Source organism: Oncorhynchus kisutch, linkage group LG19, assembly GCF_002021735.2.
Source record: "Oncorhynchus kisutch isolate 150728-3 linkage group LG19, Okis_V2, whole genome shotgun sequence".
NCBI lineage: Eukaryota > Metazoa > Chordata > Actinopteri > Salmoniformes > Salmonidae > Oncorhynchus > Oncorhynchus kisutch.
Window position 1 is genome coordinate 44,312,451 of NC_034192.2, and position 16,378 is coordinate 44,328,828.

Below are 16,378 nucleotides of genomic sequence, written 5' to 3' on the forward strand. Positions count from 1 at the left end.
AATGATACTCATAGGACTACACGATGGGTCTCCCCAAGCCTATAATGGCACAGACATACAATACAACTACATGCCCTAAAGGCAGTCACAGGACCAGGCAATGACTTCCCTCAGGCCTACAACAGCACAGGCATACATACATAATGCAATTGCATGTCTCAATGCTAGTCACAGGACCAGGTAATGACTTCCCTCAGGCCTATAACAGCACAGGCATACATTTTCTGCTTACATTTTCTGCTTGCATTCTGCTTTTACATGTTGACCCAGCTCTGTTCATTCACCTGAGCTCAGCCTTTATTCTGCTTGCCCATGTCTATTAATTAACCTTATTTTGATTCTTCTTACTACTTCTGGGAGAACAGTCTAGATACTGGAAAATCACCCATAGTCATGAATTTCCTCCAACACCTTCTACTGAATGTACCCAAGGAGAGGAGTACTCCTTACTGATCATCTACTAAATGTAACCGAAGACAGGATTTTCCCAGAGGAGAGAATTCCCACGGCACAGGAACGGGGCGACATGTACAGTAGCTTAGTGGTTCAGAGTTGGGCCAGTAACTGAAAGGTTGCCATTTCAAATACCAGAGCCGGTGTTGTTCTGAAATGTTTGTTTACAAGAGGAGGGGGTTCTGTCAGGGGGGAAATTTTCGGCACAACTATGGCTGAATTATCCTTACACTTTCAAAAATACTAGTCGAATAAGACATTGGAGAGATGCCGAATTTTGGCAAAGAGATTTATTTATAGACTAATACAAATCAGAAGCGGATTTAGGTATAATCAGCTGTTCTACCCCAACAACTACTCGGCCATGACGTTGCTTAAGGCACCTCGCTGATTCTGTGGGGTTGGGTTAAATGCGGAAGACACATTTCGGTTGAATGCAGTCAGTTGTGCAACTGACCAGGAATCCTCATACTGTATGTACCATTCTGCTACATGGCTGGTTATCATAATATTCACAGAATTTCAGAGAATAAAAGTGATGTGTATACAAATAATTTCAGTAACATTCAAAAGTGCTTTTTTCAAAAAGACCTGGATACTGCTCTCAAAAATATCTTTATTATTATTTTTACATATGAAAACTACAATTAATCAACTCCGTAGCTAACAATTGTACATATAGTTAACACGTTTATTGTGGGCTAATGTGTAAGATGGACTTGTAAAAAATTGCTATTATCCAAAACCGTTCAGGTTACAGCGAAGGTAAATGGATGGAATCTAGCCTTCTTTGTTCAGGAATATCACTGTTTGCCATTGCCATTAATGGGCAGTTTCTTGTAGGCGTCAGAGCCCAGGAAGGCCTTGATTTTGGGACGGGCTGACATCTTCTCGACAAAGCTCTTCAGGGAGGGGGAGGTATCCAGGCAACTGGAGCAGAGCACCAGGTGGTTGAGCAGCACTTCAAACAGACTGTAGTCAGCAAACGAAGGCTATGTAGGATAGGGAACAGAGAAAGACTCTCTCATGATGGCATATAACTTGAATGGCGATGCATGTTCTCCTCATTCTAGTTCTGTGATAGGTAACAGACAGTACTGAGATTACAAGAGAACCAAACCATTTAGCAAAATGTATTCATTAACTTACTCCATAATTAAATAGCCCTCTTTTTGTTTGTGCATTGCAGGATTGGTTACCTTGTCACCAACGAGAAAACCAGTCTTGTTTTTGGCCATCACAGCTTCAAACTTGTCGAGGTGGTTAGGAAGGTCTTTGATGTATTGGTCTTTACCAGTATCCTATGAAAAAGAGAAAGTATTTAATAATGACACTTCATAAATGTTTACACATTAAGCTACCAGGGTTTCCGTTAGCTTGCAAATGAAAAGCCAATAAATACAACTGTTGCCAAAATGACCGGGAGAAAAATAAGAAAACGTTGCAAAATAATGCTTTTTATCAATTGATGGAAATACCAGTCGATGGAAATACATTTCAACATAATGCTTATCGGTCTATAGATACATTTGCATACCTTTGGGGGAATATAAAAAAAATGTCCTGTGTGTATTTGTTAGTCATCATTTATCTTATTCAGTGGTAACCCATCACTCAGACCAGGTAGGGCAGAGACTGTTTTCAGCCCCATCTGTTTAGCTATTTATTTGCATGTTATTTTGGCATTAATACATGTCACATATCAGTTTGCAAACAAGGTAAAAAAAAAAGAACAATAATTGAGTAATAAAACCGCATACAAAACACGGTCTCTTTTTTTGCTTCCTCGAGTAAGGTGGTTTCAAAATGCATGTGTTTCAGACTAGCTCAGTGCTTTCTGCAGTGGGGTGGCCAGCAGAAAATACGGAGCGTATGGGTTGGTAATGTTCTCTAGTTGTGCTGGGATTGGCTCAGTGTTCTGTCACTCATGGGGACAATACGTCACCGCAAAATCTACAGGGAGAGCTTGAAATTTCTTGTCAACAAACTATAGTTTTGGCAAGTCAGTTAGGACATCTACTTTGTGCATGACAAGTAATTTTTCCAACAATTGGTTCCAGACAGATTATTTCACTGTATCACAATTCCAGTAGGTCAGACATTCACATACACAAAATTGACTGTGCCTTTAAACAGCTTGGAAAATTCCATAAAAATGATGTCATGGCTTTAGAAGCTTCTGACATCATTTGAGTCAATTCTAGGTGTGCCTGTGGATGTATTTCAAGGCCAACCTTCAAACTCAGTGCCTCTTTGCTTGACATCATGGGAAAATCAAAAGAAATCAGCCTAGACCTCAGAATATAAATTGTAGACCTCCACAAGTCTGGTTCATCCTTGGGAGCAATTTCCAAACGCCTGAAGGTACCACGTTCATATGTACAAACAATAGTACGAAAGTATAAACACCATGAGACCACACAGCCTTCATACCACTCAGGAAGGAGACGCCTTCTGTCTCCTAAAGATCAATGTACTTTGGTGTGAAAAGTGCAAATCAATCCCAGAACAACAGTGAAGGACCTTGTGAAGATGCTGGAGGAAACAGATACAAAAGTATCTATATCCACATAACCTGAAAGGCCGCTCAGCAAGGAAGAAGCCACTGCTCCAAAACCACCATAAAAAAGCCAGACTACGGTTTGCAACTGCACATGGGGACAAAGATCGTACTTTTTGGAGAAATATCCTCTGGTCTGATGAAACAAAAATGGAACTGTTTGGCCATAATGACCATTGTTATATTTGGAGGGAAAAGGGGGAGGCTTGCAAGCCGAAGAACATCATCCCAACCGTGACGCACAGGGGTGGCAGCACCATGTTGTGGGGATGCTTTGTTACAGGAGGGACTGGTGCACAAAATATGGCATCATGAGGCAGGAAAATTACGTGGATATATTGAAGCAACATCTCAAGACATCAGTCAGGAAGTTAAACCTTGGTCGCAAATGGCTATTCCAAATGGACAATGATCCCAAGCATACTTCCAAAGTTGTGGCAAAATGGCTTAAGGACAACAAAGTTAAGGTATTGGAGAGGCCATCACAAAGCCCTGACCTCAATCCTATAGAAAATTTGTGGGCATTACAGAAAAAGCATGTGCGAGCAAGGAGGCCGGCAAACCTGACAGTTACACCAGCTCTGTCAGGAGGAATGAGCCAAAATTCCCCTAACTTATTGTGGCTACCCGAAACGTTTGACCCAAGTTAAACAATTTAAAGACAATGCTACCAAATACTAATTGTGTGTATGTAAACCTCTGACCCACTGGGAATGTGATGAAAGAAATAAAAGCTGAAATAAATCACTCTACTATTATTCTGACATTTCACATTCTTAAAATAAAGTAGTGACCTTAACTGACCTAAGACAGGGAATATTTCCTAGGATTAAATGTCAGGAATAGTGAAAAACAGAGTTTAAATGTATTTGGCTATGGTGTATGTAAACTTCCGACTTCAATTGTACTTAATTGTTTGAAATTTGAATGTTTCATTTCATATTATGAGGCATGTCTATCCTTGCTTCAAAATAGCCTAAAGGCTAAATCTGACCATGACACTGTGAAGGCAATTATTTTATAAAGACTTTATAGGCAGCAGATGATTTTCAAGTTTGTGGTTAGCATACAATTTATTCTACCATTTCCACTGTTCTGTGTGCCAGTTATGATATTTATGGAACAGCTTCATTTCCATAACAATGTTTTAGTTTCTCAAAATCATTGTCATGTGGTAATCATAAAAATGATAATTTGAAAAAACTCATTCTTTGTTTAAAAATTGCCTTTTTGCAGATTGCCATGTCTCATTTACGATTAATTGAAAATTATTTTTAAAAAAATAGTCTCTCCTTTTCAAACAAGCATTGCAGAGCTGGCTACAATTTCAATTTCATCCCCCTGAAAAGATGGAACAAATGTTACAACAAATATTATGGCTGAACTCAAATGTGCTGGTTGATAAAATATCTGTATTTATGGGAAAGATGTATTTTGTTCATAATTATATTGTAAATTGGAATGGTAGAGTTATGTAATTCATGGAGTTATCAGAATTGTACGGGAAGGTCTACTCAATCCAAGAGTACAACCAATTGATTACAGCGTCACCCCAAAAATGGAGGAGGCAGGTGGCAGCGGGAGGAGGTAGGGAACTGGTCTCTGTCTAATATAAAGGATCAACACAAAATAGCAAAAATAGGAAAGTATACAAGTTTAATTTGAGGACCAGGATGTTGACAACTGTGCCATACGTATTGTAAAATAGTTGGGAAGAGATTTTTGATGTACCAATTCCATGGTACAGGGTGTATGAGTAAATATATAAAAACGCAAGATTCAAGACTTTGTGCTTTTCAGCTAAAATTAATATATAGAATTCTTGCCACCAACAAAATGTTGAATATTTGGGGCATAAAATCATCGAAGCTCTGCAGATTTTGTTGTGAGGATACAGAATCAATAGACCATTTATTTTGGTATTGCCCTCAGGTAGCCCGTTTCTGATTTTAGGTTCAGGAATGGCTGAAAATGCATAGCATTGAGCTAAAAATGACCCTAGAAATAGTACTGTTAGGAGATCTGGAGAGACCGGGTCAGTCAATTACTAATATATTAATACTCTTAGTGAAAATATTTATCTTGAACTTGCAATCTCTGGATTCTATTTGATTAGATAGATTGAAATTGTACGTTAAACATCACAGCACAGTTGAAAGATGTGTCGCATAGAAACCCGAAGTGGGTGGACAGCAGAGATAGAAGGGATGGGTTGAGGAAAGCTGAGGGTTGGGATGTGGAATTGGAGACAAGTGGAATTGCTTTGAGGTAGACAGCATGATGTCAAAGATACTTTTTATTATGTTATTATTTTGACGATTAAAAAAAAACGTATGTTTGAATGACACTGAGGGGCAGGCTGATGCCGTGCAGGTATTTGTACACATGCATATACAGACTCTCATTCAAAAAAACACATACTAGAAGACACACATACATGTAATAGTGCCAGACATGCACACAAACATATACAGTTGGCATTGCTGTTATGATTTTAGTTTAGTTGTTTTAGTTGTTATTTTACTTTGCATTGTTTGCTGTTTTCTTTTGTCATTTCCTTTTTTCTCTTTAGTTCATTCTCTTAGTTGTTGGTGAATTGGGTGGGTTCTTGGGGGTGGGGAATATAATTAATTGTATTTTTTATTTTTCTTCTTGGGGAGGTGGGACTGTGGGCAGGGTCTCGAATGGTTGAGGGACAGCTATTGGGGAACTGTGGGTCTTGGAGGGTTCGGGTCCACGTTTCTTGGCCTGGTGGGAGAGCTGTCAACGTGCCCTTGAGCAGGGCATTGACCCTGTGTGTCGCTCTGAATGGGAGTCTGTTGGATGACTGGTATGATGTAGTTGTTGAGCGGCTTCACTGCAGGTGTATTGTATATTTTTTTTATTTTCCCGATCACGTTGTGAGGCGCCACACACTGAACCAAATGTTTTTTATTTTCCCGATCACGTTGTCAGGCGCCACACATTGAACCAAATGTTTTTTATTTTCCCGATCACATTGTGAGGCGCCACACATTGTTTTTTTTACTGCACTGCATTAGTAAAGGAACATTTTGTATGAATTGTATGAACTTAGTCAGAATTTCAGCCTTGGTGAATACTTACGTATTCCTGGTAAATCATTTTTCCATATTTAAGACGAAGGTCCTCAACGCCATCACACATCATGTCAATGCGGGCAGCCTCCTTTCCATCTTTCCCATAGGCATCTGTGTGTGTTCGAGTTAGGTGAAAGTAGAAATAACATTTCAGTCTAACATTTGAGAGATTATAAAGGATAAATGGAGTGAGGAAAACAATGTAAATATCAAACATAGGCTGACCAGGTGAAAGCTATACCATGGAAAGCTCAGGTGTTCTTCATGTTTTCTTATCTCTGTGTATATGACATTACAATTGAGATCAATTACCATGATTGCGGCCCAAGTGCCTCAGAATGGCGTTGGATTGGTACAGGACCAATCCTCCATCTTCAAACTTGGGCAACTGACCAAATACCTAAAACCAGAAAAATAAGTTGTGTTGTTTATTATAGATTGTAACAACTAATTGGGACATGGGGTTTACATATATATATTGTAGCTGAATAAACTCTACATTGACAGCAACTGAGTTAATGAGGTAAAATCGTTTTACTTCAATATGAATAATGGAATGTACAGGCAGAGATTGTTGAAACAAACATTATAAACAAACCAATTGTCCTTTAAAAGCCCATCCCAGCTGTTATTAACAGACCATCATCCCTGGCTCAACTGAACAGGTTGACAAATGAAAGATGGTAACAAAATAATGATGCATTCCCCACTCACACAAGAGGCTTTCAGATCTCCTTTCGTCCAGTCAGCAAAGTCCATCAGGATCTCCTTCCACTCCTGGCCCTGGTCAGCCATCATGATCCTCATAGCGCCACAGCGCCCTGTGGTACACGAGACAGAACAGGTCAACAAAAACAAAGCAGCTCTCAATCATAAGACACTCTGGCATCATTCAACGCTTTGGCACAGATCGAACGCGTTATAAATAGCACTAGTGTTGTGTAAATATATGCATTCCAGACTAGATAAAAAATAAACAGGTAAGACTATAAGCCGAAGTAAAATATAAAGGGGTGCAAAGTTTGCTTTCTTGTTGATGTACAGTAGTAACTCTATAAAAAGGCAGTTTATATCCAGAAATAAAAGTATATTTTATCTCTGGGATTATTTATACGACCTTCTTGATTAATTTTATCTTTGTATCTTACAAAGGAGTTGTTTAATCTAACTGCATTAACTATTTATCTGTATATGGAATTGTATTTGGGGTTTTTAAACTCATTTTTTCATTTCTTTACAGGAAAATGCCACGGGCGCTATCTGATGTGTGGAGACATCAGTCACTGCAGCTAATGTAGAAGGAAAAGCTGTGTACATTAGCAAATATTGTGCCAAATCATATGTGAACAATTCCAACAAAGATGCAGAATCATCTGGCCAAGTGCATAAAATTCCCTCAGCGCTCATAACAAGCAACCTCGGACAAAAGTTCCTCTACTTCTATTCAAGGTGAAAATGATGAATCAGACACCTTATCGATATCAACAGCTCATGGTCCTCCTGGAATCAGAAGTTTTTTTTGGACTCAATGGAGGAACGTAGTCAGAAATGTTGATGAATGTCTTGCTCAAGAAGTGTATGCAACTGGTTCACCTCTGATGCTCACAGGCAATGTGTATTGGAAGAGATAGCTAAATGTTCTTCACCCAGCATACACCCCTCCAACTAGACATGCTTTATCTACTAATTTGCTGGATGCAGAGTTCAACAGAGTTCAAGTGAAGGTCAAGCAAATTATAGAGAAAGCAGACTGTATTGAAATCATCTCTGATGGGTGGTCAAACGTTCGTGGGCAAGGAATAATTAACTACATAGTCTCCACCCCTCAACCAGTATTCTACAAGAGCACAGACACAAGGGACAACAGACACACCGGTCTCTACATTGCAGATGAGCTGGAGGCAGTCGAATGACCTTGGATCACAGAAGTTATTTGCACTGGTGACAGAATGCTGTGCACATGAAGGCTGATTGGTCTAAAGTGGAGGGGTCCTACCCTCACATCACACCCATTGGCTGTGCTGCTCATGCTCTGAATCTGCTCCTCAAGGACATCATGACACTGAAAACAATGGATACACTCTACAAGAGAACCAAGGAAATGGTTAGGTATGTGAAGGGTCATCAAGTTATAGCAGCAATCTACCTCACCAAGCAAAATGAGAAGAATAAGAGCACCACACTGAAGCTGCCCAGCAACACCCGTTGGGGTGGTGTTGTCATCATGTCTGATGTCTCCTAGAAATGGCCATATCACAGTCTGTCAATATGGACAGGCCCATCAAGAGGATCTTCCTGGATTATGTATTTTAGGAGAGAGTGGTAACCAGCCTGAAACCTATTCACTGTTACTCCAAGCAGAGGAAACTACATTTCTGAAATACATCAAAAAGCATGAAGACTTCTGCCTGAAGCCCATACTATACGCCGCAGAGTACAGGTAGGACCCCAAGTATGTTGGCAAGAGCATCCTGTCTGGTGCAGAGATCAACAAGGCCTATAGTGTCATCACTACTGTGTCTCGCCACCTTGGCCTGGATGAGGGCATGGGTCTTGGCAGTCTAGCGAAGTACACTACCAAGCAAGGGCTTCGGGATGGAGATGCAATATGGCAGTCGTGCCAACATATCTCATCAGCCACCTGGTGGAAGGGACTTTGTGGATCTGAGGCGCTTTCCCCTGTTGCCTCCATCATCCTCCAACTCCAACCAACATCAGCCACCTCAGAGCGCCACTGGTCCTTGTTTGGGAACACACACACCAAAGCACGCAACTGGTCCTTGTTTGGGAACACGCACACCAAAGCACGCAACAGGCTGACCAATACAACGGTTGAAAAATTGGTGGCCTTCTGGGCAAATGAGGCTTTTTGAGCCTGACAATGAGCCATCCTCAACAAGGTTGGAAAGTGACAGTGAAGATGAGGCCTCAGCCAGATGTTCAAGAGGTGGACATTGAGGAGGTCCAGGGAGAAGACAGAGGAAGACAACCAAAGCTTTATTTTCTAGACTATCATTTTATAGATGCATATTGAAAATGTTTTTTGGGTGATGCGATGTATCATTGGGGATCATTCAATATTCCCTTTTGTTGCTCAGTGAAGTCAACTCATTTAATTGAAGTTCAATTTGAAACTAAATCGTTTTTATTTTATTTATATTGGAAGAATTTAATAATTAGCAATTATGTCTACTTATGATAAGGTAAAATGTTTATGTTTCTGTCTCCATATGATATGGTAAATATATCCAATTCAAAAAACATCTACATTTAAATGGTATTAATATTAATTAGCATATATTTCTGTTAATTCCCATAAAATCCTGTTAATTCCCACCTCTGAATATTCCCCAAAATGTGCAACCTTAGTCCCATGACATGATTGTTCACCCCACATTAACCTGGGTCACATGCTCCTCCTGACTGAAAGCCAGCCCTTCTCAGTGCTAAAGCACCATGAATAATGTAAGCAGCAGACACAGAAGGAACACAGACTGTTAAGTGTATGAACGGTGACCATGGGGGCCAGCTGAGCCAACCTAGTAGTCCAAGTATTTTCTGTGATAACAATCAAAAGGGATGGGTGAGGCTGCAAAGTGAACAGCCATTGTGGGTGAAATCCAGGTCATAAAATCTGTGTGAAAGATCACACATGGTGTTAAGATGACCTGGAATGACTTCACCTCCAGTCTATGTTATTAAATCAATAGAAACACAATATTGAGTATTGAGTCAAGCTGCTGCAGCAGGCTACTGGGTAATTAATGACACTAAATAAGTTCACATTTCATGAATGTGAGCAGTAATAGGTGCAAGGCTTTGGCTCCACATACCCCGGACTCCAAAGTAGGTGATTGTGTAGGGACCCACTGGAGAGAGGAGATACAAAACATGTGTCAATTCATTACAAGAAAATACACTTTGATGAAAATATTTCAGACAAAAATTATTCTGACTTTTATACCATGGATTCAGACAAACTGATCTGTTTTGTGCCCCATTGCTATTGCAACTAAATGAAATAGCTGCCTTTGGAAGAAAATACTAATGAGAGTACTGTTAAACTTTTTAAAAGCAAAAAAAGAGACTTTAGTATTAAATACTACAAATATAGTATATTTAAACAATAAGGCCCGAGGGGGTGTGGAATTTAGGTTTATATATATTTTATTTTACCTTTATTTAACTAGGCAAGTCAGTTAAGAACAAATTCTTATTTACAATGACTGCCTACCCCGGCCAAATCTGGCCAACGCTGGGCCAATTGACCACTGCCCTATGGGACACCCAATCATGACCGGATGCGATACAGGCTGGATTCGAACCAGGAACTGTAGTGATGCCTCTTTCACTGAGATGCAGTGCCTTAGACCGCTGCGCCACTCGGGGGCCCAATATGGCCAATATACCACAGCTAAGGGCTGTTCTTAGGCAAGATGGAACTAAAGCAGAAAAAATTAAAATGTTGTCATACCTGTGATTTATAATATAAACTTGGGAGGCTCGAGCCCAGAATGCTGACTGGCTAACAGCCATGGTATATTAGATGGTATACAGGCGAAAGAACTGGACACCTATTTAGGCGAGGCGCTGGCTAGCGGAGTAGAACACTTAAAAATTTAAAGGAGAGCCGCACACTCTAGGAGCTCAGATGCAAAAATGTAATAACCTAACGTGCAACGTTTTGAAAGACAAGCTGGCTTCATCAGGGAATAATGACAAACACTGCGGGGTGACTAGTTTAAATAGTGTCAAAAGACACACACGTGTCTGTAACCATGGCCGGGTGCAGCCTGATAACATTGGTTAATTATCATATATAAAATAACAATTAAAATTGTTACAAAAAAAACTAATGGATAGCATATGATCAAAGATACAATTTGGCTACATAAGCCTACAAACATTTACAATAGCAAAATCACAATCACCACAAGAATGGCTTCAGATCAAAGTCTCAATTGACACCGAAGGGAGCAAGGGTCTTTAAAATTAAAGATCCAGGCAGCCTCTCATTTTAACAATAAATTATCCTCCTAGGGAGGGTGACATGTTTGATGCCAATATAACGTAGGGACGACAGAGTGGTTTGCTTCCAAAAATTGGGCCGCAACTGGGTAAGTCAAGTTTTTGCACCTAATGGTGCTACGATGCTCTGAGGTTCGTACTTTGAATTTGCGCTTTGTTTTACCCACATACTTTTTACCACAAGGACAAGTTATAAGATAAATAACAGAAGATCAAGGAAACTGATTTGACGTGTGTCAGATTGCATAGTAAATCTCAGATGCTCAGAACAGGAATTTTAAAAAGCATTTATTTTTCATGTTTAATATCAGATGGTATACCACGGGTATAACCAAACATGCATGTTTACTGCTCTAATTCCGTTGGTAACCAGTTTATAATAGCAATAAGGCACCTCAGGGGTTTGTGGTATATTGCCAATTTATCACGGCTAAAGGGCTGTATCCAGGCACTCTGCGTTGAGCCGCGCGTAAGAACAGCCATTAGCCCTGGTATATTGGCCATATACCACAAACCCCCGAGATGCCTTATTGCTTGAGTATAGGCCAAGTTGTAAATGCTATTTGCATGTGAAAATCCCATGCGCCCATTTGAATAAACGATTGTTTTTGTTAGCAAACAAATCTTGCAGTGTGGTCAATCTAGCGTATGTTGCATTTTTGCATATCAAGCATCCGGGTTATGTCAGGGGTGTATTCGTTCGTCAGATTCCGTTGCAAAACGTTTACTCTAGGAAGCAAACGGAAGCAACCAGAGTAAATGTCACTAAACGGGGAGGGATATACCCGAGTTTGGCCAATATCAACTAATTTTCGTTGCAAAACGTTGTTTGCAACGGAATCATACTAATGAATACACCCCTAGTTTAGCTAGCCAGGAAGCTCAAATTCACCCAGTCAGTCTGACAGCACTTCAACCAACTTAAGCATAGATATCCTCGAATATGAAACTTGAATGAATTCAGAAAATTTAAAAAATCACCATGCATAACTGGGTGGGAGGACAATCTGTTGTTCAGTTAGCTAACTAGCTACATAACCCAGGTTTAGCCAAGAAATTAGCATAACTTCCAACTAGCTAGCTATTGGTCTTATTTTTCGTATACCGTCGAGGATCAGTTTTAGTTGCAAAATTAATTTAATGGCAAGGTAGGCTAGTTAAAGTTAACCTAATTCAAAGGCAAAAGCTCGCCGACTATAGGACAAACATCTGACTGTGCGCAGTATAAATCCTAAAGTCCTAGCCATCTATTGCACATCGCTTTATTTATTATAACGGAACTATATTTTGCAATTGTGGTCTAAAGCTAGGTACTTACTTTTGTGGTGCAGTGGCTCTGACGGTGACCAGTGAAATGAACACGTTTGAAAATGGAATGGAGGGTTGTCCCTTTCTAAACTCCCAACTACACGCCCACATCTGTCACTTTCTGCAAAGTCATACTGACTTACAAGTTAGTTACGTTGTTGCCTTGAATTGAAGGATCAAATCAAATCAAATCAAATTTATTTATATAGCCCTTCGTACATCATCTGATATCTCAAAGTGCTGTAAACCCAGCCTAAACCCCCAAACAGCAAGCAATGCAGGTGTAGAAGCACGGTATATCCCAACGGATCCCAATGTGCTATAGCCTAAATCAATAATGATAACCTGATACAAAAGCAAAACTAATTTCGTGCAGTCTCAAGGGTTGCTTTCAAGTCCAAAGAAGTCCCAATGTCCTAATACTATACAAGGCTATGCTTATTTTCAAAATAGTTGAAATTGCAATGGTCAGACTAGTTTCTAGGTTTTGGTCAAATCGAATTAAAGTCTGGATTAAAGGCTTTTGTAGCCAGCCAGAGTCATCCTGCACTGCTCTTCCCTACTGTATCTTGAAGTCATATCAAGATTCTTATGTGAGCATCCAAGAAATATCTTTCCCCGAGGCCTAGTCCATGAGAACCATGTTTCAGTTCAACTGTCCTTACATTCCATGCATGCTGACATTAGGCCAACACATTGAGCTTCATAAAGTTGGCATTTCCTAGGCCCAATGTGTCTCCTTTAATGAGTTGTCTGCAGTAGACCTCTACTGTTCACATGTACCCCATACAGTATTTGCACAAATAACCTTCCAGAGACATAAACAAAAAAACACACCTTCCGTCAAGGCATTGAGTCTATATCCAAAAGATTGGACCTACAGTTGAAGTCGGAGGTTTACATACACCTTAGCCAAATACATTTAAACTCAGTTTTTTACAATTCCTGACATTTAATCTGAGAAAAAATTCCCTGTCATATGTCAGTTAGGATCACCACTTTATTTTAAGAATGTGAAATGTCAGAATAATAGTATAGAGAATTACTTACTTCAGCTTTTATTTATTTCATCACATTCCCAGTGGGTCAAAAGTTTACAGACACTCAATTAGTATTTGGTAGCATTGCCTTTAAATTGTTTAACTTGGGTCAAATGTTTTGGGTCGCCTCCCACAAGCTTCCCACAATAAGTTGGGTGAATTTTGGCCTATTCCTCCTGACAGAGCTGGTGTAACTGAGTCAGGTTGTAGGCCTCCTTGCTTGCGCACACTTTTTCAGTTCTGCTCGCAAATGTTCTATAGGATTGAGGTCAGGGCTTTGTAATGGCCACTCCAATACCTTGAGTTTGTCGTCCTTAAGCCATTTTGCCACAACTTTGTAAGTATGCTTGGGGTCATTGTCCATTTACGACCAAGCTTTAACTTCCTCACTGATGTCTTGAGATGTTGCTTCAATATATCCACATAATTTTCCTGTCTCATGATGCCATCTATTTTGTGCACCAGTGCACCAGTCCCTCCTGCAGCACGGGCGCTGCCACCCCCGTGCTTCACGGTTGGGATGGTGTTCTTCGGCTTGCAAGTGTAACCGATGTGAAATGGCTAGCTAGTTAGTGGTGGTGTGTGCTAATAGTGTTTCAATCGGTGACGTCACTCGCTTTGAGACCTTGAAGTAGTGGTTCCCCTTGCTATGCAAGAGCCGCAGCTTTTGTGGAGCGATGGGTAATGATGCTTCGAGGGTGACTGTTAATGTGTGCAGAGCGTCCTTGGTTCACGCCCAGGTCGGGGCGAGCTGATGGACGTAAAGTCTATACTGTTACATTGGTGCCGTGACCCGGATCACTGGTTGCTGCGGAAAAGGAGGAGGTCAAAAGGGGGGTGAGTGTAACTGATGTGAAATGGCTAGCATGTTAGCGGTGGTGCGCGCCAATAGCGTTTCAATCGGTGACATCACTCGCTTTGAGACCTTGAAGTAGTGGTTCCCCTTGCTCTGCAAGAGTCGTGGCTTTTGTGGAGCGATGGGTAACGATGCTTCGAGGGTGACTGTTGACGTGTGCAGAACGTCCCTGGTTCGCGCCCAGGTCGGGGCGAGGGGACGGACGTAAAGTCTATACAGTTACACAAGCATCCCCCTTTTTCCTCCAAATATAACAATGGTCATTATGGCCAAAGAGTTCTATTTTTGTTTCATCAGACCAGAAGACAATTCTCCAAAAAGTACAATGTTTGTCCCCATGTGCAGATGCAAACCGTAGTCTAGCTTTTTCATGGCGGTTTTGGAGCTGTGGCTTCTTCCTTGCTGAGCGGCCTTTCAGGTTATGTCGATATAGGACTCGTTTTTACTGTGGATATAGATACTTTTATACCTGTTTCCTCCAGCATCTTCATAAGGTCCTTTGCTGTTGTTCTGCGATTGATTTGCACTTTTCGCACCAAAGTACATTCATCTCTAGGAGACAGAACGCGTCTCCTTCCTGAGCGGTATGACGGATGTGTGGTCCCATGGTTTTTATACTTGCATACTGTTGCTTGTACATATGAACATGGTACCTTCAGGCATTTGGAAATTGCTCCCAAGGATGAACCAGACTTGTGGTCTTGGCTGATTTCTTTGGATTTTCCCATGATGTCAAGCAAAGAAGCAGTGAGTTTGAAGGTTGGCCTTGAAATACATCCACAGGTACACCTCCAATTGACTCAAATGATGTCAATTAGCCTATCAGAAGCTTCTAAAACCATGACATTTTTATGGAATTTTCCAAGCTGTTTGAAGGCACAGTAAATTTAGTGTATGTAAATATCTGACCCATTTGAATTGTGATACCGTGAATTATAAGTGAAATAATCTGTGTGTAAACAATTGTTGGAAAAATTACTTGTGTCATACACAAAGTAGATGTCCTAACCGACTTGCCAAACTATAGTTTGTTAACAAGAAATTTGTGGAATGGTTGAAAAACGAATTTTAATGACTCCAACCTAAGTGTATGTAAACTTCCGACTTCAACTGTATATTCATATTGTAGTAAAGTAAATGCTCACTATATAGGACTGCAAATACCACACCTGATCCTCCTCCCTGTACAGTCTCTCACGCTCTTTTTTCATTTGACACTTGACAACAACCATAACTGGCTCTTACAGTATGTAAGTTGAGCTGGTGTTTGTAATGCAATACTTGAGACAGCGTTTCAGTCCATTTTCTCTACAAGTGCCAATAGGTTTCAGCATCACTTTGTCATGACTGTCCTGATCAGGTCAGGTTACAGGAGACCACAACCCTACAGATTATCTCTCAACCCCAACAGAGGAGGAGAGATCTAGGGGTCTGAAGATGTGGGTTTTTTATGACCCCTCACACCCCTGGTAAATCTTAGGCCACAGACAAATTCCTTTTGTCCTGTTACTATGGAGAACCAGCCTCAGAACATTAAACATGAAATAAAGGGACTTTGGAACAATGGTTTCTGTCAGCCACAATGGTGGTCATGACGATAGATGGAATATGAAAATGTATGTCATTTTTGTTTTGTTATTAAAGGTTATTAGATGACGTTATTACGAAAACATTGTAACGTCAACAGTTTACCTAGTTTGATTTTTATACATTGTACGTTGTGTGGAAAATGTTCAAATCAAAGAGAATGCTTTGGTAAAGATGAAAGGTGAAGTTAGTTGTCTAAAATTGGATTTGATCTAAATCTAGACCTAACTTGGTACGCCCAGAGAATTGCCCTAAAGGCGGTTGCGCCCACTTCTGACCCGAGGGTATAAAACCTGTGAGTGAAGAATTTACAGATAAGACTAAGTGACCCAAGCTGCAGCCGAGGTCTAAAAAAGTAAACGAACCCAAAACGCAACACAAGTTTGAAGACAAAGAAATATTTCTCTACCCAAGCTACGGATGAGTAGCTGTGTCTAAGCGGGTAAAT

The 16,378-nt window shown here is 40.4% G+C and overlaps 1 protein-coding gene across 2 annotated transcripts; it reads right to left on the minus strand.

The window, feature by feature from the left end:
• Positions 1-1,051: 1,051 nt before the first annotated feature.
• Positions 1,052-12,622, minus strand: LOC109864869 (glutathione S-transferase P). 2 transcript variants are annotated; one of them, XM_020452892.2, is made up of 7 exons: positions 12,458-12,622; positions 9,945-9,980; positions 6,826-6,932; positions 6,424-6,511; positions 6,119-6,222; positions 1,653-1,754; positions 1,052-1,445 (listed from the first exon to the last, which is right to left on the minus strand). In XM_020452892.2, coding segments are annotated over exons 1-7 (627 nt in total). In that variant the 5' UTR covers positions 12,459-12,622; the 3' UTR covers positions 1,052-1,256. The 2 variants fall into 2 exon arrangements, with proteins under 2 accessions (XP_020308481.1, XP_031652857.1); XM_031796997.1 differs by lacking the exon at positions 9,945-9,980 and having other exon boundaries at positions 1,053-1,445; positions 12,458-12,559.
• Positions 12,623-16,378: the final 3,756 nt, after the last annotated feature.